Source organism: Eptesicus fuscus, chromosome 22 (assembly GCF_027574615.1).
Source record: "Eptesicus fuscus isolate TK198812 chromosome 22, DD_ASM_mEF_20220401, whole genome shotgun sequence".
Taxonomy (NCBI): domain Eukaryota; kingdom Metazoa; phylum Chordata; class Mammalia; order Chiroptera; family Vespertilionidae; genus Eptesicus; species Eptesicus fuscus.
This window is the reverse complement of record NC_072494.1, coordinates 35,957,642-35,984,495: the sequence shown is the minus strand read 5'-3', so window position 1 is coordinate 35,984,495 and position 26,854 is coordinate 35,957,642. Positions and strand designations below refer to the sequence as shown.

The 26,854-nt window shown below is 40.5% G+C and overlaps 1 protein-coding gene across 2 annotated transcripts in view; it reads right to left on the bottom strand.

Annotated features, from left to right (window-relative positions):
• The window catches only part of RBBP5 (RB binding protein 5, histone lysine methyltransferase complex subunit), a 28,392-nt gene extending 6,185 nt beyond the window's left edge, over positions 1-22,207 (bottom strand). The window contains exons 1-13 of one of the 2 annotated variants that reach the window (XM_008154207.3): positions 22,075-22,207; positions 15,525-15,550; positions 14,503-14,675; positions 8,776-8,916; positions 7,877-8,039; positions 6,632-6,741; positions 5,246-5,365; positions 5,004-5,157; positions 4,836-4,907; positions 3,624-3,741; positions 2,325-2,394; positions 1,503-1,732; positions 548-739 (exon numbers count right to left, since the gene is read on the bottom strand). In XM_008154207.3, coding sequence (XP_008152429.1) covers positions 548-739; positions 1,503-1,732; positions 2,325-2,394; positions 3,624-3,741; positions 4,836-4,907; positions 5,004-5,157; positions 5,246-5,365; positions 6,632-6,741; positions 7,877-8,039; positions 8,776-8,916; positions 14,503-14,675; positions 15,525-15,550; positions 22,075-22,093 — 1,588 coding nt within the window. In that variant the 5' untranslated portion in view covers positions 22,094-22,207. The remainder of the gene's footprint in view (positions 1-547; positions 740-1,502; positions 1,733-2,324; positions 2,395-3,623; positions 3,742-4,835; positions 4,908-5,003; positions 5,158-5,245; positions 5,366-6,631; positions 6,742-7,876; positions 8,040-8,775; positions 8,917-14,502; positions 14,676-15,524; positions 15,551-22,074) is intronic. The other variant, XM_008154208.3, reaches the window with a different exon arrangement.
• Positions 22,208-26,854: the final 4,647 nt, after the last annotated feature.

Genomic DNA, 26,854 nt, shown 5'->3' with positions numbered 1-26,854 from the left:
TACTACGAACAACTTAATTACTGCTTCTAGACTACTGGCAGAGAGACAGAGAGAGAGAGTGAGAGAGAAAGAGCGAGAGAGAGAGAGGCCACAGTTAAATAATCATGGGCTATATAAAGCAAGCTTATAGTTCTGGTTATCTGCATGGCTCTTTCATTTGAGACAAAACAAACATCTAAGAGCAAATACAGATGAAGAAATGAATTAAACTAGGGGTTGTTTCCCCTTTTTGGGTCATGAATTCCAATAGGAAATCTAATTAAAGGTATGGGCATCTTCCCCACACAGATATTCACACAATATTCTGAATTCACATAATATCAAGGGAATGCAGACCCTTGAAACCTATTTAGGGACCCAAGTTAAGAGCCACGAAATTAAGCCAAATCTGTTTGAGCCTGCCCTTGTTGGAAGCTTAAAACTCAGAGAAAAATCTACCACTTGGAAAAGGAGGAAGGAAGAAAAAATGCTGCAGGTACACGGAGTCAAGGGCTGTACAAAGCAAGGCCACAAAGCAAGCCAGACAGCGCTCCCAATGTGTCCTTACCTGTCAAGGGCTGGCTGAGTTCCGCCTGCACTTTACCCTTCGCTGATCCTTCCAGAGGTAAACCTCTGTCCCCTTTGTAGAGTTTCGGTTTAAATGGAGAATCTTTCTCTTTACCTTTTGATCCTTTAGGCCGGCCTGCTTGCTTCTTCTTGGATTTGCCATCCCCCTTCACACCCAGTAGTGGATGGACTTCTGTAAAAGGACAGACAGGCATGGAAAGGAATCCGTACACCACCAGCCCCATCATCCCAACTAAGCACATGGCATACCACCTATCCAGGAGCAAAGGATGTTGCCCTTATGTCCCAGATCCACTAATACAAGGAGAAAAATTTGCTTTATTATTTAAAAAGAATGGTCATTGAGAAATAGTTGCTTGGCCAAAGGGCACATATAGCCTATATGGTTTGCACCAAGCCACAGCAGTTCTAAATGGAAAAAGTAGCTGAAAGACACACTGACACTGTACACACCAAGGCAGAACAGGAGTACACACAACCATAATGTCATGTGAGAACAGAGAGAAAATGGGCTTTGGCACTAGAGAGTCCCAGGTAAGAATCCTGACTCAACCACGTGATCATTAAGGCTCCCAGAGTCAGACTGCAAAAAGTATGTAGGAGGAAAGAAGACTGTCCAAGTCTGACTAGTACTCTACCACCTAATAAACTCTTCAGGGGCGGGGTGGCAGCAGCGATGGAAACGGTGGCACGGTGAAACAAACTCAGAGCCAGATGTCAGAAGACTTACAGTGTGTCATGACATCTTAGGCAAAGTACAGAGGGCAGAATCTCCCCATTTTGAAAGAGAAGTGAAAGCACGTGGAATCATTACAAAGTTGTAAAGACTCATGGGGAAATTCCTTTAAGGGAAAATCACTGAAGCAGGAAATTGCCAGATTGTATGAAGAGTAAAAAGTGGGGTCTATCCGACAACAGAAAGAGGCGGCTCTTACCATCATTTGGAACTCCTTGAAGTTCTATATTGGTTGTTTTGGGTTTCTTCTTAGGTGGCTGGGACCCATCTGCTGAAGACTGCCTCTTCTTCTCTGAACTAGCCCCTTCGTCTATCAAGGAAGTTTGGACTGCATCCGGTGGGGGGCCATAAGGATTTTCTTCTGGGTCTTCTACCTCAGGGGCAATGGGTAAATATAATAGAGCCTTTGAATCTTCCAGTTCTTCATCACTATTTGGAATAAGATCAGAGAAGGGATTGGAAAAAAAGAGGAGACAGTTGCTTAAACCAATAACCCTTCCTCTAGGACAGAATCACCTCTAAGGATCTGGAATTCTAAGAAAGCAAGCATGAATGAAAGGAAATCAGACAGCATGATTAATAAAATCAGTAGTAAAAAGCCCTGGCTGGTTTGGCTCACTGGATAGAGCATCAGCCTGGGAACTGAAAGGTTCCAGGTTCGATTCTGCTCAAGGGCGTATGCCTGGGTTGTGGGTTTGATCCCCAGTGGTGGACTTGCAGGAGGCTGCCGATCCATGATTCTCTCTCATCATGGATGTTTCTATCTCTCTCCCTCTTCCTTCCTCTCTGAAATCAATAAAAATATATATATTTTAAAAAATAAAATAATATCAGTAGTAAAATTAAATGGCATAAATGAATAAAATCGGTTTAAGATTTTCTATCAGGGGAGAAAGGAAAGGATTTTGTGTACACAAAAGCAGCTATCTCTTGGGGCTAATAAGCAGATGGGACTGAAGGACCAGCCACGGGGAACTGAAGAGGAGGAGTGTCCCGAGGCCTAGCCCCCAAGGTGGCTCACCTGCTACAGAAAGCAGCAATAGGGTCCACACTGGTGACATCCACTTCTTCATCCTCAGCAGCATCAGCCCCTGCAGGACAGATACACAGCAGAGGTGTGAAAAGTGCAAAACTGCTTTTCACTCGTGGCTCAATGATTTTCATAAATGGAAATTCAGAAGAAACCAAGGAGGAGAAGCAAACAGTTCATTTATTTAATCATTCAACAAATATGTGCTAATTGCCACCATGTGCTAGGCATGGGGACTACAGTGAAACCGAGAAACTTGGGACCAGTTCTTCAGTAAAAGCCTCATAGTCTAATTGGGAAGACAGACATTAACAGATTATTTCAATTCAACATAGTAAGTGCTACAGTAAAGATATGTTGAATTCAATTCAACATAGTAAGTGCTACAGTAAAGATATGTTGAATTCAATTCAACATAGTAAGTGCTACAGTAAAGATATGTTGAATTCAATTCAACATAGTAAGTGCTACAGTAAAGGCTTCACAGAACACAACTCGATAATATCAATACAGTCCAGCACATGCTGCACTCCCGGTGGTCCTGCTAACACACATGAGGTGTGCAAATTCCCTACTATTACAAAATAGGGACCTAATTCCAGCACCATCAAGGTGATCTGTGGCATTAGTTATTCACTGACAGTGCCAACTGGGCAGAATAAGCATTCACACACTGAAACCCCCACTAGATATAAAGCCCTGTGTTAGACACCATGGGGAAAAAAAGTCAAATCTTTATTCTCAAGGAGTTTCCTACCTGGAAGTTCAGAAGATAGAGAAAAATATCAATGATCACGATCATAACAGAATGCCTATCAGACCTGGCACTATACTGAGTGCTTCAGGTGAAGTACCTCATCCATTCCCCACAACCCTAAAAGGCAGGCTCTATTATCACCACTCTTATACGCACGAGGACACTCAGGTTTAAGGAATATGTAGTTTTCCCAATACAATATGACACCAGAGCCTGAGCTCTACCTTCACTTTACTGACAAAGGAGAGACAACACATGATACAGCTGAGACTCAGCATGTGTGGGAGCTTTGCTAAGTGCTACAGGTAAATCCTCAATTAACCATCTATAATTAATCAGGAAATGCAAAGTGAAATGTTAAGAGAGCTGGTGAATCCTAGTAATAATGCCCACGTAAGCCCTTAGTCAATTAAAAAAAGGTGACATTTTAGACTAAATGATGAAGTAAACTTTCAACACAAATTAAGGATGAATACGAAATAAAACAATCAGTTTTCTTTTGAGAAATACTATCTGCAATGAAGAAATATTACCTGTCTGCTCCGGCTCACTCTTATCTTCATCTTCAATATCGAACTCTGATTCCCTTTCCTCGTACTCTACATTTTCATCCAACTCTTTGAAGTCTGGTGCAAAGGCACTCCAATTTTCCTACACCACAAACAGAGTGCATAACCGTCTGAGAAAGCAACAGTCTGTGCTCTAGCCATTAATCACATAAGTGAAAGATTTAAACATGAAAGCAACTTAGAATTCGGAGATCAAATTTGATGGACAATGAAAATCGGAGATCTATAGGTTTTACTATATTAAGGTAATTCCTACCTTGAACATTCCAAGTTATTATTAACTGTAGTTCTTTCATTTAAAAAAAAAAAAAACCTGCCATCTTTAATCTTTTTAAGATGTAAAATCAACTCCAATTCCCACTTACTCTTCTTCATTGAAGCAATAATCCAAAACCCAAACCTCCACCCCAAACTTCCTCAGTACTGCCCTAAAGGGCAAATAAGGCAAAATGACCAGAGTTCTACACACTTTCTAGACTGCTAATTAACCATTCTCCAAGGTGTTAACAAATACTGCTTTATAACCTAAAAAGTGCAGTAAGTAAAGAAAATTCTAGGGTCCAACATCTTCAAATTTTTCATATATTATTAGACTGATTATGAGTACATCGATTATAAATATAATGAAAGGTGTTTAAAATAAAACCAAGATATAAAACAGAAACTGAGCTGGAAAAAAAGAAACGCAAAAGAATAATCTATTTCAGATAAAGAAACAGAAAAATGTAGCGGAAAGTCCACTAGACTTCTCGCTGAAAACAACTAGTAAATTGGCTATCGCCCAAGACCATCCCATCAAAATAAGGCAAATCTAGATGCACTGAACCTATTTAATTAGGTTACAAGATTCATATACAAGCCCAGCTGGTGTGGCTCAGTGGTTGAGCATCGACCTATGAACCAGGAGGTCAGGGTTCTAGTCCCAGTCAGGGTGCATGCCTGAGTTGCTGGCTCGATCCCCAGTAGGGGGTGTGCAGGAGGCAGCTGATCAATGACTCTCTCATCATTGATGTTTCCATATCTCCCTCTTCCTTCCTCTCTGAAATCAATCAATCAATAAAAATAATCATATGCAAAAAAGTAAATAAGGTAATTTTTAGTGTACTATTTGTAAAATTCTTTGATAAAAAAAAAGGGTTTCTAGTTTCAAAGTAATTAAACCAGAAAAATACTTACTACTTGATTTTGCGCCCAGATAGATACCACTCCACTAGAAATAGATGCTATGATGGGTCGAACAGGATGCCACTAAATTTAATGAAGGAAAGAAAAATCAGTTCTAAGAAGGAATCCACGATTGTCAGTGTTACAGAAGTAACAACAGCAACCTCTCATTCTACTCACAGCCACATCCAACAGGAGCTCTCCTCTTGTCCCGTGGAGAATCTTCACCAGGTTGCCTATGCTCTTCTCCCAAATGTACAGGGCGTGCTGCCGGGCTGACCCTGCCACTATGTATTCCCCATCCCCCGAGAAGCAGCATTTCTTCCACGGGGTCCTGAAGGACAAAGAAAGCACCCAAGGAAAACTAGAACCCGAGCCCAGGTTATGACTCAGCACACGTTCTTCCAGGTTCTGCTACCCACCTATTGACCAGGTCCTGTAACTTCTGCATAGGTTCAGGCTCTCCATCTCTCCCACAGGTTAAGATTTCCCTGCCATCATAAACTCGGATTATTCGATCTGCCGTGTTAATTAAAAAGCAACTGCAGAAAGGAGAAAAATCACAAGTCAGGAATCTGTTTCCGTTAACATTTTCTATTACAATCTGTTACTTAGAACAGTACCATAAAACAACTAAAAAATTGGGGAGAAACTGAGTAAAGACCTAAGTAATATACTCAAATACTTATGCATCTACTTGTCACATTCCAAACCAAAATTTAATTTGAAGTGAAGATATATTATATACCACCCGTGTATGCTTGAACCCTGCATGTGCAAACTAACAAACCAATCATCAGTACTGACTGAAATCCAAGACCTGTAAATTGAAACCAGCTTGAATTCCCAAGAATACAGTTAGATGTATATAAATACTTCATTTCTCTGGCCTATTTTATTCACAATATATTCTTCTTAATGAGTTCATAAACTATTTCAATTTAAAATGTTCCTTTTGTTTCTTACTATTAATAACTTTAGAAATTTGTCTAAAATATATTATTGCACACCCTCCTTCCAGACTCTACTGACAAACCTTTTCTTAATCAAAGAGAATTTCGAACATGAATGTCCCCTAAGCGTGTATGGTGTTCCTACATGAAATAGGATGACTGTTACCTCTTTTATTGACAACCTGTTTCTTCTTGTCTCTGTTGATATGTCTACTTCTAGCTGGATAACCAAACTTACCAGAAAAACATTGGAAATTAAAGGGGTAAACAGGTTGGTTTTATGTGAATAAAGTATATGTTCAGTTACTCTGTGAATTCTGTGACATCTATTCTAATTATAATAATGGCTAATCTTTACCCAGTGCTAACCACATGCCAGGCATTGGTTCCAGCGCATATCACTCAGCTATCCTTTCTGTAAAGGAACTGCCTGATAACCTCCTGGTAAAGAAGATTGTAAATGCTGGTTCAATGCAATAAAATTAAGAACCAGATATTGACAGTTTCTAATAACCATTTTTAAAAGTATTTTTATTGATTTCAGAGAGGAAGGGAGAGGAAGAGAGAGATAGAAACCTCAATGATGAGAGAGAATCATTGATCGGCTGCCTCCTGCATGCCTCCCAATGGGGGTCAAACACACAACCCAGGCATGTGCCCTGACCAGGAATCAAACCGTGACCTCTTAGTTAATAGGTTGATGCTCAATCACTGAACCACGCCGGCCGGGCTCTAATAACCATTTTTAAAGTAAACTTTTACAAAATTTTAAGTATAATATACACAAAAAGTGTGAATCAATGTATTTTTGCATTCCACTCAATTAAAACTGTCCCTAACAAGACAAGGTCTCACCTCCCCTTCCGGGCAAACTCTATTGACTTAATGGCTGTGGTATTGCTGGTTCCAGTTGTTACTCTGAAGGAAGCAACAAGATCTTGAGAATCTGTTTTTAAGACCAAAATCTAAAGTTTAAAAAAAAAAAAATAAAAGTAAGTAGTCAAGTAACTTACAGTAATTGGATCTGGCTTCTGTTTCTAAAACTGGGAGAGACTAGGTAAAAATATATAAATATCTTTATTCCCATGTATTCAACTTGATTAACTGGTATTGCCTTTTACCTCTTCAAATAAAGGACAGTGTCTTAATCTATTCTTAAAAGAGAATGTTTGGTGTTAATCACAATGATCAAAAAGTGGAAGCAACCCAAGTATTCATCAACAGATGAATGAATAAACAAAATGTGCATACATACAATGGGATATTATTCAGCCTTGAAAAGGATGGAAATTCTGGCACATGCTGAGCATGGCTAAATCTTAAGGATATTATGCTAAATGAAATAAGCCAGTCACAAAAAGACAAATACTGTATGAGTCCATTTATATGAGGTACCTAGAGTAGCCAAATTCACCGAATGATAGTGACCAGGGGCTGGAGGGAGAGGTAGGGATGTGGGAGCAGGGAGTAGGGAGTTATTATTTAGTGTTTTGCAAGATGAATGGTGGTGATGGGTGCACAACAATGTGAATGTACCTAATACTCATGAATTATACACTTAATGGTTAAGGTGCTAAATTTTATGTTGTATGTACTTTATGTTTTTTTACTGAAATTTAAAAAAATTGTCACTTTCTAAAGTAGCAATGGAATTATACTAGCCCATGTGCCCTAGTTTAAAAAAAAAAATTCAAGAAGCCTTATAGAACTACAAACTCTAAGCTTAAAAGGTACCTTAGCACTCATCTAACCTGACTTCTACAAAACGACAGGTTAAGCTAGCCTGAATTATACAATATTTACAGAACTAAGTATTTTCACCAGCAATAATGTGACTTTTAAATTTTGTAATTTAGAAATGATCCTTCCTTAGTAGCACCCAGTAAAGGCCCTTCCATCATTTTCTAAGCCACATAATCTCTGACCACTCTAAATCCAAAGAACATAAATTATTAAGCATGAGAGAAAAATAAGCAATATGTGTGGGAGGCATGCTTAGAGTGGGGGTAAAAGGAATTTCAAAGGAAGTAGCATAAGCACACACAAAATGAGCCAAAGCACAGGATGACTGAGGGGTATTTTGCTGGCTTCTAGGCTTACCTTGCCTTTTGCATTTCCTGTATAGATATATTCCCCTCGCCTATCAAAAGATGCAACCACGTTCAAGTCCGAGTCATCGTCTACCGGTAGAACAACATGTTTGGAATCTGAAAGGGTCAACATGACAGGAGCAGATTTCATGGGACACACGAGAACCTTGTTCCTGTTTAAAAATATGAATAGTACATTGGCTGTTGCTTTGGTATCAGAAGGTTGATACCCTCACCTACTCTTCTAGCCCAAACAAACTGAATACGTATAGTGAAAGCCTAAAATCTAACTGTGTAATGACAGAGAAATGACTGAATAAAGTTATGGAATCCTACCTTGACAAAATAAAATGTAATCACTAAAAATAAAAATGTAGCAAACTAGTAAAATATGTATAAAATTAAGTAAAATATTGATTAAAACCATGTAAAAAAATAGTATTTATGGACACGTAACATGCATGTCTACACTTTGTGAGCGATAAAGCTTTATATAACAGCCTTTGTACGTAAAGAGAACTTGACTAAAAGAGAACCCAGAGAATGTCTGGGTAACGGAATGATTAGGTAATTCTTTCTTTAATGCAGTTTAATACTGAATGATTTCTTCTACTAAAGAAATCCAAAAATGGGGAGGGGGAAGGGCAGGTCAAGGACTAGTTATTATACTTATTCCTATCTTTGTCCATTTCCAAAGTCCTATGTTTGGCCAGCATTTCACTATATAACAATCTCCTTAAAATATATTTAGTAGAACCAACCTAGACAGGAAGACTTTTTTTTATGTGGAAGGTCTAGGGATGTGTGAATTTGCTGCCCAAAACCTTAAACTGAAATTGTCATAAGCCTGGAGCTAATCCATATAAAATTAGACCCCACCCCAGGAAGAACAGCTCAGATTGAACATACTGATCTCTTGGATGATACTGGACTTTTAAGATGGGTGAAGGGAACCGAAACCTCTGGTCGCAGTCTCCTGAGAGAACATCCCACTGTGACACTATGTTATCAGTGGAAGCACTCACGAGCTTATGGCCATCTCGACTCCAGCTGAGAAGGGAAAAAGAGTAACTTAGCACATGTTTTTTTTTTGTGTTTTTTTTTTTTATATATTTTATTGATTTTTTACAGAGAGGAAGGGAGAGGGATAGAGAGTTAGAAACATCAATGAGAGAGAAACATCGATCAGCTGCCTCCTGCAAGCCCCCCACTGGGGATGTGCCCACAACCAAGGTACATGCCCTTGACCGGAATCGAACCCGGGACCCTTGAGTCCGCAGGCCGACGCTCTATCCACTGAGCCAAACCAGTCAGGGCTTAGCACATGTTTTAAGGTAAAGTACATCATACCACTCTTACGGACAAAAACTCTTAAGTCATAATATTTCTTTTTTTAAAACATATACTCAATATTTCTTTTTTTAAAACATATACAACAAGCTCTCCCAACTAAGCAATAAGAATGTTTTCATGACATTTTCATATCTAGTAACAGAAGCACTTAACAATTCAAGATAACACTACAAGTGGCTCTGTGAAAAAACATGCATTAGTCTACAATCAGCGAGCCCTTAAGTGCTGATTTAACAAAAAACAGGTTATTTTCTTAGGGGTGGAGAGGGAGTATCTGAGCTTTCTGACTGCTCCTGCAGTAAAACCTTCAGAGCTTAAACAAATAATAAAGGTAAGTATCTGGTATTTAAAATAATTAAGAAAGGAATGAATTACTCCTGCTAACTACGGCTAAGCACCTGGACATTATATATAAACAAACAGAAAAATACTCTGGAAGACAGAGAGAAGACAACTGGCTAGAGACTGCAGGACAGAGAAATGACATAACAGTTCACTGGGTGTTCTTTTTGCCTCCCATGTCCCAGACCAAGTGATGGAGAAGCCAACAGCACAGTGATACCAATGCACACACACAAAAAGGCTGGAGAAGAGCCTGCTTTCTTTGACCAAAGGACCAGGAAAGGACAAACCAGAGACAGAAAACGTTTAGACGACAGGCACTTGACTCCAGCAACCACCACAGGAAAAACTGCAACCCCAGTCAACAGGTGTAAATAGAGTCTAACTTCCACTATTGCCCAGTTTACAGCAAAGCACCCTTCCCTCCTAGCTGGTGTCAGAAAAGTTCCGCCGGAAAGCCACACTTTCACGTGGTAATGAGGATCTCAGCCTCAGAATTAGTGTAGACCAGGTGGGGAACGGGAACAAAGCACTCCGAGCCTTCCCAGGCAGGACAGCATCAGCCTAGGAGGCCCAGTGGGGAGCCTGAATTTCCAATCTCACCCAGCATATTGCAGCCAAATGAGAAACTTGGACTTCTAACCCATCTGGCAATAACAAGATGGTGCCCTCCCTTCCCATTGGTGCAGTTTCAGAGGAGGCCTGCTAAAACACAAGATTTAAATAATAAACAAGCTCTACATCCTTACAACACAACACAACACCTAAAATGCCCAAGTTTCAAATGAAAATCATATCAATCCAAGAACAAAGGAAATTTCAACTTGAATGAGAAAAGTCAATCAACAGATACTAACACAGAGATAACACAGATTTAGAATTATACGACAAGGGTTTAAATGCAGCCATCATAAAAATGCTTCAATAAGAAACTGCAAACATGTTTGAAATAAATGGGGGGAAAAACAAACACGAAAAGTCTCAGCAAAGAAACAGAAGATACAAAGAAGTACTGAAATGGGAACTTTATAATTGAAAATTATAACTAAAATTAAAAAAACAGCTTGGCTGGCATAGCTGTGGTTGAGCATCAACCTATGAACCAGGAGGTCACAGTTCGAACCCCGGTCAGGGCACATACAAGAATCAACCAATGAGTGCATAAATAAGTGGAATGACAAACTGATCTCTCTCTCTCTCTCTTTCTGTCATCAATAAGTAACAAATTTAAAACAAAAAACCACACGCTCAGAGATGGGTTCAGCAGCCAATGAAGAAAGAGGAAAGAATCAGTAGCTAAAATTTAAAAATTGCAATTTGAATAACAGGAAGAAAACAAATGGGAAAAAATGAACAGAACCTCACAGACCTGTGGGACTATAGTCAAGATCTAAAGCCATATTATCAGAGTCCTGGGAGGAGAGAAAAAAGAGTAGGGGTTCAAAGTATTTGAAGAAATAATGCTGAAAATTTCCCAAACTTGGCAAGATTATATAACCTACAGATTCAAGAAACTGAATAGACTTCAAACAGGATGAGCTCAAAGAAATTTACTCTAAGACACAGAGACAAACTTCTGAAACTAAAGACAACGAAAAGAGTCTTTTTTTTCCCCCTCATTCAGCAAAAAGGATTTATTGGGGCTGGGCGAAGACTGCAATCCAGAATGTGCAGCCAAGGCCAGCCAGGTGGAGGTTTCTGCCCAGAGGAAAATGGAAGTTCAAAGAAAAAAGTCTTAAAAGCATTAAGACAGAAATGACACCTTACCTATATGGAACAATTCACATGATAGCGGATTTCTCATCAGAAACCATGAAGGTCAGAAGGAAGTGACACATTTTTTAAGGGCTTAAAGAAAAGAACGGTCAATCCAAATTCAATATTCAGTGAAAATATCCTTCAGGAACAAAGAGGTAAATCAAGACATTTGTCAACAGCAGACCTACCCTAAAAGAATAGCTCAAGGAAGTTCTCTAAACAAGAAGGAAATGATAAAAGAAGAAATTAGAACATGAAGAAGAAAGAACAAAGAGTAAAAATATCAGTAAATAGAGACTTTTTTTCCTTCTTGAGCTTTGACATATGAAGCAAAAATCAAAATACTATCGTATGTGGGTCTCAAAATATAGAGGAAATATTTAAGACAATTATAAACAAAAGAGGGTAAAGAAAGGAAAGGTTTCTTATACTTCATTTGAACTGGTAAAATGTCAACACCAGCTAATGGTGATACGTTTTATATATACAATATAATACCTAATAGCTACTAAAAAAATACTACAGGTAAATCAAAATGGAATTCTAAGAAATGTTCAAGAAACCCATAGGAAGGGAGGAAAAAGAAAACAGAACTGAAAACAGAAGGCAGAAACAAAAAAAGAAACCCCAAACCAGTACTTATCCAAATTTTAAAACAAAGATTGCTAATGAGGACTTAGCAAGCAATATATCTCCATGGTTAAGAACACAGGCTCAAGAGTCAGACTTATGCCCAGACATTACCACCTTCTGGCTGTTTGATCTTTGGCCAATCATATACCTTTCTAAACTTCAATATCCTCACCTATAACACAGGAACAATAATAGTTACTACCCATAGGAGACTGTTGAATTAAAATCTATCCTACCTAATAATAGACAAATATGCAAATTGACCATACCTCCGACACACCCACAAGCCACGCCCACCATCCAATCAGAGCGAGCATGCAAATTAACCCAAACCAAGATGGCTACAGCCACAGAGAGCAAGGTTTCCTAGGTAACAGAGGAAGCCAAGCTTTCCGCCTGCCCTTGCCAGGCCTAAGCCTCCACTCAAGCTACAAAGTTTCAATTATAAAAGGTAAACAAATTCAAACAAATGGCAGCAGAATGGAGCTTGAGAGAGCAGGCCAGGGTTGCCACCGGCAACAGGGGAAGCAAAGCTTTCCACACACTCTGGCCGGGCCCACCCACTTAAGGCAACAAAGTTTCAATTATAACCCCAACACAAATGGCTGTCGGCCTGGAGGGAGCCCCAGGCTTGGCTCCGCTCCAGGTTACAAAGTTTCAATTGTAGAAGGAAAATAAATTCCAGATACCAGGGCCTCCGCTTGGGTTGCCAGGGGGCGTGGCCAGCCTGCAAACCACCACAGGCCCCTCGCTCAGGCCACCCCACGCCCCAAGGGAACCCCCACCTGATCCGGGACACCCTTCAGGGCAAACCAGCTGGCCCCCACCCCTGTACCAGGCCTCTATCCTATCTAATAAAAGAGTAATACACAGATTGATCATCACTGCAACACACAATATAGCTGCCCCCATGTGGTCAAAGATCCTGCCCCCATGTGGACACAAGATGGCCACCACAAGATGGCCAGCAGGAGAGGGCAGTTGGGAGGCACCAGGCCTGCAAGGGAGAGCAGTTGAGAAGGACCAGGCCTGCAAGGGAGGCAGTTGGAGGTGATCAACCCTGCAGGAGAGGGCAGTTAGGGGTGACCAGGCCGGCAGAGAAGGGAAGTTGGGGGCAAACAGGCTGGCAGCAGAGTAGTTAGGGGGCGATCAGGCTGGCAGGCAGAAGCGGTTAGGGGCAATCAGGAAGGCAGGCAGGCAAGCAGTTGGGAGCCAGCAGTCCTGGATTGTGAGAGGGATGTGGGATCGGGCCTAAACGGGCAGTCGGACATCCCTTGAGGGGTCCCATATTGGAGAGGGTACAGGCTGGGCTGAGGGACAACCCCCCTCAGTGCACGAATTTCGTGCACCGGGCCTCTAGTATATATATAAAAGGCTAAGCGAGGTCAGTAGGTTTGACACGCACTGTCCACCAGAGGGCAGACACTCAACACAGGAGCTGCCAAGCAACAGCAACTTTGCAGAGTGCCCTCTCCCACTCCAGAACCCCTCGGGGGATGTCAGACTGCCAGTTTCAGCCCGATCCCCACAGTCCAAGCCAAGGGACCCTGCTCACTCCACAGACACCCTTCGAGCCCCGGTGCCGCCCTAGGTGCAGCTGGCCAGGGAGGGACCGTGGGAGGCTGGCTCCAGGGCATGTCCTGCCAGTCTCGACCAGTCCCGCCCCGCTGACCATCTTCTAATTAATTTCCTTTCAATGTGCACGACCAGGCCTCTAGTATCTTAATAAAGCTGTTAAAAAATAAGTATTTATGTAAACACACAACAATAAAAAAGAAATGAAAAGCAATGGAGCTGGAAGGGACATAAGAGATCACCCAGGCTGGTACTCTCACTTTGTATATTAGAGAAAAGTCTTGCCCCAAACCACCAGTTCATTAGTGGCCAAAACTAGACTGGGATTCAGGCCTCCCCCCAGTCCAGTGCTTAACAATACTTCTGCAGCTTCTACTTAGACAAAAGGAAATATGTTACCGCTTAGTAAATTTAGATTTGACTAGGTACTTTTTTTGGCCCCAAGTTCATTTAAAAGAAGTGCTGTGCCAAAATAAAATTTCCTAAATAGTCATCTCAGAGAGTAAGAAAGTAATCAATAAGAATTTATATTAAATCAGAATTCAACTCAAATTATCTGACAGAAAGCCGTAATAACTATACAGTTCAATGAAGAAATGGACATGCTTTGGGTAACTAAAATTGCTGGAATCAAGAACCTGTACAAGGCTGGACTAGACGACTTCCAAGCTTCTCTCCTAACCAAGATTTTTTATTTTAAATGAAACATCTTTATCACAAACATTATTACAGCTACAATCAGTAAATATCTCTTTTCAGTACTGAATATTCTCAGACAAAGCTTTATACAAATCCATATAGTACACTAAATTTCTTATTACAAAGGAACTTGAAGGACAACATGGGTTCAAGGTCTACATCAGCTATGAGTAATTACATTACTAAAATATCTACAATAAGATTGCCAATTACACAGTCACCATTCATCCCCCTGCTTTAACTCATATTAAACATAGTAATATTAAAATTCCTTACCATAAAGAACAGACTGGATGGATATGTGCACTAATTATTTTAGCAATGCCTCTTGTCAAAAAATCCCAGATGACAATTCGGCCATCATTACAGCCAACTGCAAGCAGTGTGCCCCACCTGTTAAAGGTGCAAGTCAGGGCCATGCTGATACAATCCAAAGTTCCATCAGCTTCCTAAAAATTAAAACGAACACAAGAATACAGACAATAATACCAAGGTGTGCAAATCATTTTGTAAAGGTTCTCTACTATCTATAGACACTTCTCTTGAATTTAAATCATGTTGTACACCACAATAATCTCTACGTATGTTCTTGTATCAATTAAACTAGTCAAAATGAAAAAATATTTCTAAAAGCTAACAGAATTTTTGGAAATAGGTGTGATCAATCCTTTACACTACCACTGTAACTTTGTACACACACTCTGGAGGACAGTTAGGCCAAATATAACAAGATTCATTGAAAGAGTCATCCCACTGACCCAGTAATCATATTTTTTTAATTTATCCCAAGAAAAATAATTTAAAACAAGAATCCTAGAACAGCCTATACGTGTAACATTAGAAAAGCCAAATAAATTATTTTACATTAATATCTAGCCATTTAAAATAATCATGGCTACAATGAAATATATTCCAAGTATTACACAAAACCTTTTTACATTTAAAAAAATAAAGCACACTTATAGCATACATATTGATTTATTACTATGTAAAAGCATTGATCAAAACTAGAAAAAATCTATATACAGGTGATGGTGCTTTTTGCAATCCTTTAATCAAAGTCATTTTTAATTTAAAGGAAAATTAATTATAATATTTACATTATGGTGAGATTTCCAGCCAACTGCCTATCTGCCTCCCCCACTCAAAATTGAACATTTAGTTCCTTATTATAGCAAAAGATATATCATCACATTTAATACTTGTCAAAAAAAAAAAAGATCAAAGTGCATTTCCCACTCAAACACAAGAGCTAGTGAGTTATCATGTTCCTAAGAATCACAATACTATACTCTTACCTCTGGATAATTCTGCCCAAAGGACTCTGCAACAAAGCAAAGAAAGAGATTTGATGGAACACATGTGACATACCACAGATCCTACAGCTCATGGATGGTGTGTTGCAGTGACCTGCAAAATGTGGATGGGGAACTGAAGCCCTTTCCTATTTTCATTATCATATCAAGAGGGTACTTGCTTTTTTATCCTCGTTATTTCATGTTTATAGATGAGTTCTCCTGAGGCTATATGACCTATGATATTGCAACAGAGTGAATGCAGAACAGAAGCAGATGTAAGAAAACTGCCAACTTCTATTTAGGAAAACTTTACAGAGATTTGTAAAAATGTAAAACAATGCCACTCTTCTTACTAAATTTTATTTTGTTGTAAAGTAACTATTTTCCATAAAAATGTGTTATTTATGTAAACATGTAATGATGTTATTATGCTTATTTTTAAATAACAAACTTTTAAAAATCAAATCAAATTATCTTAAGTCCCAACTATTCTCTAAAATCTTTGTTAACAACAGCCAACCAGCAGTGATCATTCCCCTTATTAATGGCATTTAGGTTGTAACATAATCTGGCAGTTGGTTAAGCACATTAAGCAAACAACATTTTGGTACAAAAATCCCTGACTGCTTTTTCTATATTAAATTTGGTATTTAAACATTAGTAGTAATAAACATTTCAAGCTATAGATATGATACCGCCTGCTTGCCAAAAGTTTAATTTCAGCCCTAGCTGGTCTCACCCAGTGGACAGTGTCAGCCTGAAGACTGGAGGGTCCTGGGTTCAATTCCGATAAAGGGCACATGCCTGGGTTGCAGGCTGGATCCCCAGAAGAAGGTGTACAGGAGGCAATCAATGATTCTCTCTCATCATTGATGTTTCTATCTCTCTCCCTCTCCCTTCCTCTCTGAAATCAATAAAAATATATTTTTAAAAAAGTTTAATTTCAGCAGCAGCACCATCTTTGCCAGTATTTACTTAGATTTTATTACAAGGGTTTTTAAACTATACACTGAGAACTACAGGTTCAAGAAAGCTGCTTTACATATAAGGCATCCAAATAAGATTTTATTTTTAAGAAAGCCATCTGCTCTAATTTAAAAAAAATAAAGAGTCTGGCCCTGGCTGGTATGGTTCTCAGTTGGTTGAACACAGTCCTGTGCACCAAAAAGGTCACCATTGCTGGATCAGTCCCTGGTCAAGGACAACAGACCGATGTTTCTCTCTCACAATGAAATTTCTTTTTTTCTCTCCCTCTTCCTCCCGCTCTCTCTCTAATTAAAAAAAAAAAAAGTCTGAAAACCACTTTCATTACATTTTGTCCTTTAAAAAATTTAATAGAAAACATAAAAAAAAACAGGTCCCATAGTTAAGAAAACCAAAAGAAAGATGAAACTCAAGGTACCTAATTGTCAAAAAGCGTAATTATCTTGATTTATCTAATGTGCACACATTATTATGTGACTTGCTTCTTTAACAATATATACATTTTTCCAAATCAATAATATAGCTTTATGTTCACATGGTTGAGAACAAACAAAAATTTATTTAAAAATTAAAACCAAGCCTGGCCAGCGTGGCTCAGAGGTTGAGCGTCAACCTATGAACCAGGAGGTCACAGTTCGATTCCCAGTCAGGGCTCGATCCCCAGTGTGGGGTGTGCAGGAGACAACCAATCAATGACTCTCTCTCATATTTGATGTTTCTTTCTCTCTGTCCCTCTCCCTTCCTCTCTCAAATCAATAATAATAATAATAATAATAATAATAAACAAATTAAGAAACACAACCTAAAAATATACAGCACTCAGGAAGGAACCGAGTGTGACTTGTGCTGTGTTGGGAGGAGGGAAAGCCACACAAAAGAATCTGAGAGAGAGGATCCAGAACCCAGGACCATTTTAATGCATGATTACCCCTCAACACGTTACCTCTGACTCCGTATTTTTATGTTTTGGGGTGGGTTTCTTTTTTTTGAGGTTCATCCTGGTTAACGGGTACAAGAGGAGTTTAAAGGAACACAAAGAGAAAGTGAACACAAAAAGACTAAGCTAGTTTGGGACACTTTGGTTGAAGAGTCTGAGCAAGAATGCCATCAAGCAGGGTTAGGAGGGCACAAGGCCTCTCCTCAGAATGCTCAAGACCACTTTTACATTCTCCATCCTCCCACCAGCTACCATTTTCTGTCACAATTAGACTACTTAGGCTGGTTCAAGACCATTAAGGGGAAAAAATGCCCAAAGATATGAATGCCAAAGAGAAATAAACCCAGGTCAAACCCTTTTTTTTGCTACCAGGATCCTTTTTCCAAACTGCCTTGGAGCTACAGGCCTTCCTAGCCTTCTTCCTCCCAGCCCTGTGATATGGAATAATGTCTATCCTCTCAATCAGGAGTGAGGAACATCGGGCCTGCGGGCCATGCAAGGCCTGTGAAATCATTTGGCCTGGCCCTGCCCGGCATCAGGGGTGAATTAATTAAATGTTTGACCAAATACAGCAGGCTAATTTTTAAGTTGATCATTCTGTATGACCCATGAATGATGTTATAAATACCCAAATGACCCTTGGCAGGAAAAAGGTTCCCCACCCCTGCTCTAAAGTGCTGAACATCCCCTCCTTAAAGACTTACCATGACTCTAAAATTTCATGGCCTTTTCCTCTCAATGTTCCTATCATTTCCTACTTGCCAACCAATTCCTCCCTATTGTAGCAATTAGGTCCAGAGTAGCAGTTTCCATTCTGCTTCCTCAATCTAACAAGTGATGACGGAGTTGGTGGCATTTCTTTTAGAGAAATCCAACTTGCAGGTGTCTAGATAATTGAACCCACTACACCCACCCCAATCCAATGCCATCATTACCATAATTACTACATTTCCTAGGCTTCAGTCTTGCCTCCCTCAACACTTCATAAAGTTGCCACAATCAACTTTCTAAGCCCCAAATCTCATCATTTCACTTACTGCTAAAAAATATCCCTTGCTGAACAATATACAAAACTCCTAAGAATAATTTTTTAAAAAATATTTTTATTGAGTTTATTTAATTCAGAGAGGAAGGGAGAGAGGGATAGAAACATCAGTGATGAGAGAGAATCCTCCGGCACGCCCCACACTGGGGACCGAGCCCGAAACCTGGGCACATGCCCTGACCGGGAATCGAACCGTGACCTCCAGATTCATAGGTAAATGATCAACCACTGAGCCACACCAGCTGGGCCTAAGAATAATTTAAAAAAGCAATTTCAATCTGGTCTCAGCCAGTATTTTCCTATTTATCTTTAGCTAACTCTCCATCAGCACTTAGTTTAGAACCTTGTATAACCCATCCTAAGCACCAGCTATAAACTACTCACCATTTCCTGAACATACGGCACACATTTTACCACCACTGATCTCTGCGCTGGTAATTACCTCTCCAACTGTCCCTCTGGAAAAATCCTACTTCATATTTACTGTCTCGGTTAAAAGGCACTTCCTCTTGTAAAATCATCCCCAAATTTTATTGCCAGCCCCAACAATACAGAATTAATTGTTCTTTCAGCTGGTTCCATATTATACACAGTTATCTTCTCCTAAGTCTATATATTTATCCAGGGCAAAGGCTGTGTCTTATTTCAATGTTTTTCAAACAGTAGGACCCAATCCACCATAAATGGATAAATCAATTTAGTGAGCCACAAATTTTTTAATAGGTTAGCAGATACCAGAGGACACTTAGCATTAACAAGGATTAAGTGTAATTTTGAAAAACTTAGTTATATATGTAAGTCTAAATAATGGGTTGTGATAGAAAATACATGTTTATTGTGAGTTGTGGGAAAAGTTTGAAAAACTCATGTAACTTTGTATCTCCTGTGCATACCGCCAGACACAACTCAAAGGCTCAAAAAGTGGTTGCAGATTTAGTATCTTGAGTGTCCACATTAAGAACACATTATCATTCATTTCCTAAATCTGGCCAGATATCCTTTAGCATGCTCCCACAATCACATCATTTCTGCTCCTTTCTCTTTGTCTCTGTAACACTAACTTTCCTGCTTTAAAACTCAGAGTCACCCCCATAGAGATTTGTACCTTTTGGACCCTGCCTTCTTTAATTTTATTTTAATTATTTTTGTTTTGTTAATCCTCACCCAAGGATACTTTTTTCCATTGATTTTTAGAGAGTGTGTGTGTGTGTGTGTGGGGGAGAGAGAGAGAGAGAGAGAGAGAGAGAGAGAGAGAGAGAGAGAAATATCCATGTGAGAGAGAACACAGTGGCCAGTTGCCTCCCACACACTCCAACCACTGAACCACACCAGCCAGGGTGGACCCAGCCTTCTTTTAAATTGCATAACCTTCCAATACTTCCAATACTAACTATTCCTTCCTAAGTTTCACCCTCATGAATTTTCTGTATTTAAAACACACAACAAACAAACGAAAACAACCACCTTTCCCATGTGCTATCTCTTTGAAGGTAATAGCCTATCATCTTTCCTCTATATTTTAGTTTTTAAAACTAAGGGTCAACTCTTTCCCTCCATTTTGTCTCCCACACCTTCCTAAAATCATTGTAATGCTCAAGTTGCTGAGGGGTCCCCCAAGCTGCTTAAGGACTAAACAGAGCAGCCCTTTTCCAGCTCTCGGCCTCAAATGCTCTACAATTGGCTTCTATGTATGGATAAATATGTGGTAAGCACTTAAAAATAAGCCTAGCTCGCAGTAAGTACTATATAACTGTTAGTTAATTTATTATCATCACTTATTTCTCTTCCTATCCCCTAAATATAGGTAATGTCCAAGATTCTGTCCTTGTCAGTTTTCTGCCCCTCCCACTTACTCCCTTGGTCTCATCTACTCACAAGGTTTCAATGAGCCCACCTATAGGAAGATTACAAATCCCTCTCATAGATGCTACCCTATCTCCTGAACCACAGATCCACACTCAACATGCAAAATGCTGCCTTTTACCAATATCCTTAAGTTATCAGCAATACCACTATTGGCTCCCATCATTCTTCAGTCTCTTCTCCCCATCAGCACCACACCGCGATAAGCCATTGATTCTCACATTCTGTCCACTCTGCTTCCTGGATATCTCTTCTTTCTGTTTCTAGCTCAGGCCTTCTATATCACTCACCTACGTTAGCCCTGCAAACTGGTTTTACACCCTCCAAGACTCAACTAAACAATGCTGTCAGATAAATCTTAAAAAGAAATCCGGAGCTTTGTTTGAGCTACTTACCAGGTCAAAACCCTTCAATGGACCTGCCATACCTTCCTTAAAGAGCACAAACTTTCCAGCTGGGCATTCAAGAGCCTCCACAAAACTGGGGGCACCAACCCCATCTCCTGACCTTCTCTTTGCTCACAGTACCCACAACCTGGCCCAGCACACAAATGCTTCAGGTCTTCTCTCACTGAGGTCTTCAATCCCACATTCCTAGGAAGCACTCCTCCCTATTCCGTCATACTACAGGCTGCCAATATTTTACCAATCTTAAATGTCCGCTCAAAACTCCCAAGTCCTCCACAGGCTTTTTGTTCATGATAACCTTTCTTCCCCTGCCCCAAAGGCATTCGTCCCCTCTTCAGAATGTTCTTAGCTCTCTGTAATGACTCTTAAAGGCCTTCCTATGTTCTGGCATACCTTATGGCTATTTACATCACCTTCTTAATCTTTCTGCCTAACAAAAACCTCCTTAAAGGTAAGGACCATTTCTTAAGAATCTTTGTAGCCCCTTTGTACAACCAAAACCACCTTCTGATTTTTTTTTTTTAAGAGAAGCATATCCATAAAGACAGCAACTCGTTCAGGAGTTCTGGAAACTCAGACATCCCTAGGCTACCATGCTAAACACATAATGAAAGCCTCCAGTTTTTAAACAACTTGGGTGAGGGGTAGGGAGGAAATGACTCAGAGAGAGGGGGACAAAAGGCAACGACCTCGGTGGTTCACACCTCAGTGTTTTACACACCGTCCCTGGCAGTTGCGGAGCTTAAACAGGAAGACAGGATAACTGGGTTCCAGTGCCAACTGTGCCATTTACTCGTTTAGTGCCTTCAAGTCGCTACCCTCTGAGCCTTTTTTTTTTTTTCATCTGTTCAATGAGGGGTTTCAACTAGAAGATCTCCAAGTTCCCCTCCTTGGGCCTCCGGTATTTCTACAAAAAGATTTAGCCTGTCCAGACACCCACATCCCTGACAAGTCTTCAGAGCTTCACCTCAAGCCTCACTTCCTCCGACTCCTTCTCCTCCAGGAACTCTGGTCCTGCCTGTTCGGAGGTACTTCAGCACCTGTGGTCCTTGTCATCGCAACTAAGTCACAAACTGTCCCTATCGCTCCAAAACTAACGAGAAAGTAGCCTCTGGGAAGGCAATGCATTCCGCGTGGGCAGAAGCCGGGCATCCTCCTCCTCCTGCTGCCGCTGCTGCTGCACAGCAGGAGCGCCCGGGGACCCGCAGCAGAACTAGGTACCTCAGGTTGCAGCCTGAATCCCCTCCCGCCCCGGTTCCCTCTCTTCCAGGACCAAAGGATTCTTCTCTAAGCCGCAGCCATAGCCTTTCTTACCGAGCAACTCGAGGTTCATTCCTGAGAACTCTGGACGCCTGGTCTCAGCTCCAGTGACGACGCCTTCCCCCCGCCGGCTTCTAAGACTGCGTCTAAAAGGGGGGGCGCTGCCAATAGCCCGGCGCTAGCTCCGGAGACTTTCTGGTTTAGAAGACCCTTCGGCTTCCGCTTTCTTCCCCCGCCTTCCCTGTTCGTTTCAAGTGGGCTGTCCAAATATATGCCTAACCAAAAAGAAAAACAGACTCTGTCGAAATCGTTTGATTATGATATTTATTAAGGAATAAAAATGTCTTCGTCACTTAGTACTTTAAAAAACGCAAGAACTTGAGGCTGTTTCTCCCCGGGTTATGTACGTGAGCTAGAACTTTCAGGCATATAGTTAGACGACTAGTACTGCTCTGTTATGTGTTCAGCGGTGTTGTCCCGGGCGGCAGCATCAGCATCCGCAGGAAAGGTTCCGGGCAAACAAGACTGACAGGAAAGCTGGAAAGGTCAGCCCCAGCGATCAAGTGTGGAGCCGAGCTGTCGTGATCAAGGCGCGTACTCACCTGTACTAGTATGTAGCTAGTTATTGTGTATCCGTCTTTACATTTGTAAAGATATGCCATCGATCCCATAGAAATGTACGACAGTGTTTGTTAGGCCTTTACCTCAGGCTTTCCCAGTGTTGACTGAAAATGAATTGGAATTGGGAGGGGGGGGGGGGGCGGGCAGAGTACCCTGGAGCTCAGACAGGACTGTGATGAGATACCAAAGCAATTAGAGACAGTTGATGGTAACTAACGAAGAGGCAAATTCTGTATAAACAAGTTTCAACTATGGATGCTGTGGGCTATCACACACACACACACACACACACACACACACACACACACAAAAAACTGCGTTGTAGGTTGCTGCAAAAAGCCAGATCACTTGTGTAGATTTAATGCCAGGAATCTCAGCTCCACCCTTTGGGCAATATTTTATTCTCTGTGCCTCAGTTTTCTTATATGTAAAATGGAGGTGATAGTAGTACTTACAGAATTATTGTGAAGATTAAATGAGGTAGCATATGAAGTACATAGAACAAGTGCCCCATGAATATTAGCTATTATTTACAAACTAGTGGCCCCATGAATGAATTCGTGCACATGAAAGGAAATTCATTAGAAGAAATATTTTAATATTGCTGTTTGCCCTTTCTCTATAATAGAAGTGTCAACCAAATTCATGATCGACAATGACAGATGGAAACACACGCGTGCAATTGGCGCCAGCGAGAGCTTTATATGTATTGCACATGCTCAAGTCAACTTAGCCTTTTATATATATAGAATAAACTTGTTTAATTAGACCTGCTTTAGCTAAACTTTTTCCAGCCCAGTGAAGCACCCCAACTTCTCTTTCAGGTTATTGTCAGCAACACAGTAGATATCAACACGAAGCAGATTATTACTGTAGATCACGCAGGGAGAACAAAGGGTAAAATATTTAACTGCAGCAGTGTTTAACTATATTCTGCGCAGTGAGAAAACCTGAAGTCATTTTCAAGGTCCACCATTTCTTACTTCTTTTCAGTTGGGTCAAGTTTCTAAACTCTATAAATCTCCATTTTCCAACTAATGAAAATAGGATTCCACAGAGCCTCCTATATATCTATTCCAGGACTTCTGTGAAGATCAAATGAGATGAGGCACGGGAAAATGCTTCACAGACATTTGGTTAAAGTGTTAATGTTTCCATCTGGCTATAAAGCAAGTCGTGTTTCTGGGCTGAAGAAACTCCAAGGAGGTTAGTTGCTAGGGAGAGGAAGCCAGGCGTTGCTACGTGAAGGCATTGCCTGGTGCCCACAGCGACCGTTTCCGGGCTGGCCACAGGGTCTCGGCAGTGTCAGCTGCGATTTGGTGGGGTGTCACTCTGGGGTGGTGGCAGGGCCTATGTCCTACTTGGGGGAAGCTGAGTGTTGCTTTGTCGGCGCCAAGTCCGCGCTGCTGTTTCTCTGTAAATGGCCAGTGCACATCACAGCAGCTCCTGCATTGAGCATCTGCCCCTGGTAGTCAGTGTGCGTCTTGGCAACCGGTCGGACGGGCGAAGGGACACTTAGCATAATGGACTTTTATATAGATAGATCACTTTCCCCTAAGCTATCTCACTTCTTTAAGGCCATTAGGGTAGATATCAGCCCAGTTTGACCAAATGCAGTAATTGAGGCTCAGAGATCATAGACAATTTGCATTCTTTGACATATCCAAAACATTGCCAAAATGTCACCCAAAAATATTGTACTCCAGCAATGATATATACGAATATTTCTCAACACTCTTGTAATCATTCATTATCATCAGTTCTCACAAACTGACAATTGAATAGATTAATAATGTCATTGTTACATTTATTTTCATAATGCAGATGAACAACGTTTCACATGTGTAAATGTGTATTTTTCTCTTCTGTGAGGTGGCCTCTTCATGTTCTTTGCCTGTTTTTTTGGGTAGAGTCTTCATGTTGTAGGATTTTAAAAGCAAGGAATAAGATCAGATTGCTGCTTAGGAAAGAAAACAAGGACAGAGTAGACTAGGGATTCATTAGAGGAATGGAGAGCAATTAAGAGATTACTGCTGTAATCCAGTGGAGAGACAGGGAAGACCTGACTCAAAGCCATGATAAAGGGAAGAGAGAAGGCAATGCCTTCGAGAGAGATGTAAGAGACAGAACTGATAGGGGGTCAGAAGACTGGCATGACTAAGATGTTTCTAGTTGGGGTGGCTCCATTTGCCACAACAGGGAATGCAGGAAAAGGAACAGCTCTGGCAAGGTAGATGAAGAGTCCACACTGGGACACATTAGGTTTAAGGAGCCTGTCGGAAATTCAAGTGACCATACAGACTTGGAGTTCAAAGAAGAGATCCAAGCTACTGTATTTTATCAACTCTAATACGCACACTTTTCCACATTTTAAAATCTCTTGGCTATGAATTGCCCAAACTGTATTCAGAATTGAGCCCCATCTCGCTCCCCACTGTAAACTTCCACTGCAGTGGTCCCAATATTTATCGCGATGGTCCATTTTTAACAACTGTCATTCAATTTTATTTAACAATCCCACTATCACAGTGGCTTCTGCTTCTTGGAGCCAACCCCTCCTTGGGTGTAGTCATTGAAATGCAGCAAATTATCAAAGTTACACCTCAGGGAAAACTTGGGCCCAGCTGGTCTTCACTCACCCTTCCCTCAACCCCACATCTTGTAAGCACTTGGCGGCATCCTCAGGCTGCCTGTCCCTTCACCTGCCCTGGCCTGCACCCCTCACCCCAGCTTCTGATTCAGTAAGCTCTTCCAAAGCTATTCTTGCAATTCAGGGCAATTTGGTAGATGACACCAGCTGCCAGACTCCTCCTTATGCCTAAATTGGTTGGGGGGGAGGGGTACTACACATGAGGCTCTACCAGACCCCGTGGCTGGAAGAAAGATGAAGATGCTCATTTGTCAGCCTCCTCTTCAACTCAAGAGGGTCAGTGGGGAGCCGTAATTAAGAAAGGAAAACTGGCCTTGGAATCAGGGGACATGGAAATTAGTCTTGTCCTTGCCTCCAACTAGCTGTAACCACACACTACAATATACAGATGTTGTATTGTAGAGTTGTACACCTGAAATCTATATAATTAAGCAATGTCACCCAATAAACTCAATTAAAAATACATTAACTTTGAAAATAATTTAATACATTTAAAATGTTTATATTAGGTACTGACAAATTGGTCTTTTGTGGCTATATTCACTTCCCAACAATATAGAAAGTAGTGCTCATAACCCACACTTATAAAGAGGTTTTTAATATTTATTTTCAGGAATTTGATGGATGGAAATATCTTTTTGGTTTTTATATGCATTCCCCCTGATTATTAGGTGAGGATAAATACCTTTTTCAAATACGTATTAGCCTATTTGTTTTTATTTTTTTATTGGTTTCTTCATATATTAGGAATATGAATGTTTTTATCAGTTATATAATTACTAGAGGCCCGGTGCATGAAATTCGTGCACAGGGTGGTGGTGGGGTGGGGTGTCCCTCAGCCCGGCCTGCGCCCTCTCGCAGTCTGGGAATCCTCGGGGGATGTCCAACTGATGGCTTAGGCCCACTCCCCGCATCATAGCGACCAGTCGATCAACCTTTCAGTCGATTTGCATATTAGCCTTTTATTATATAGGATTCTCTCCAAATTAATGATCTGTCTTAATTTTGCTTTTGGTGTCTTTGGATGTATATATGTTCTTTATAATTTCTATCATTTTTTCTTTATGGCTTTTGGGTTTCTGATCACACTCAAAAAAGTTCTCCCTTCCTCCAAACAATAAATGATCATACTTACACACATTTTTTCCTGGAGGCAGAAAGGCATAGTGGTTAGTTGTAGAATGAGAGGTTCTGGAACTGGACTTCTTAGGTTCAAACCCCAGCTCTGGCATTTATCAATTGCATGACAGTGGTACTTAATTTTCTCATCAGTAAAGTGGGGTTCTGATGAAGGTTAAGTGAATATCTATATATCTACCTTTATATAAATATATAGACATAATTTAGAATAGTGCCTAGTATATAATAAATATTCAATGTGTGTACCATTATCAAGTTCTTTTATAGTTATTTTTAATATTTGTATCTTTAGTATACTTTTTTGTGTGCATGATTTGAGTCTATTCTTTCCTCAGGTGAATAGCTAGTTTTATAAGATAGTTTATTTTTCCAGATTTGAAATACCACCTTTAGAATATACTAAGGAACAGGCCCCTAAGGAAG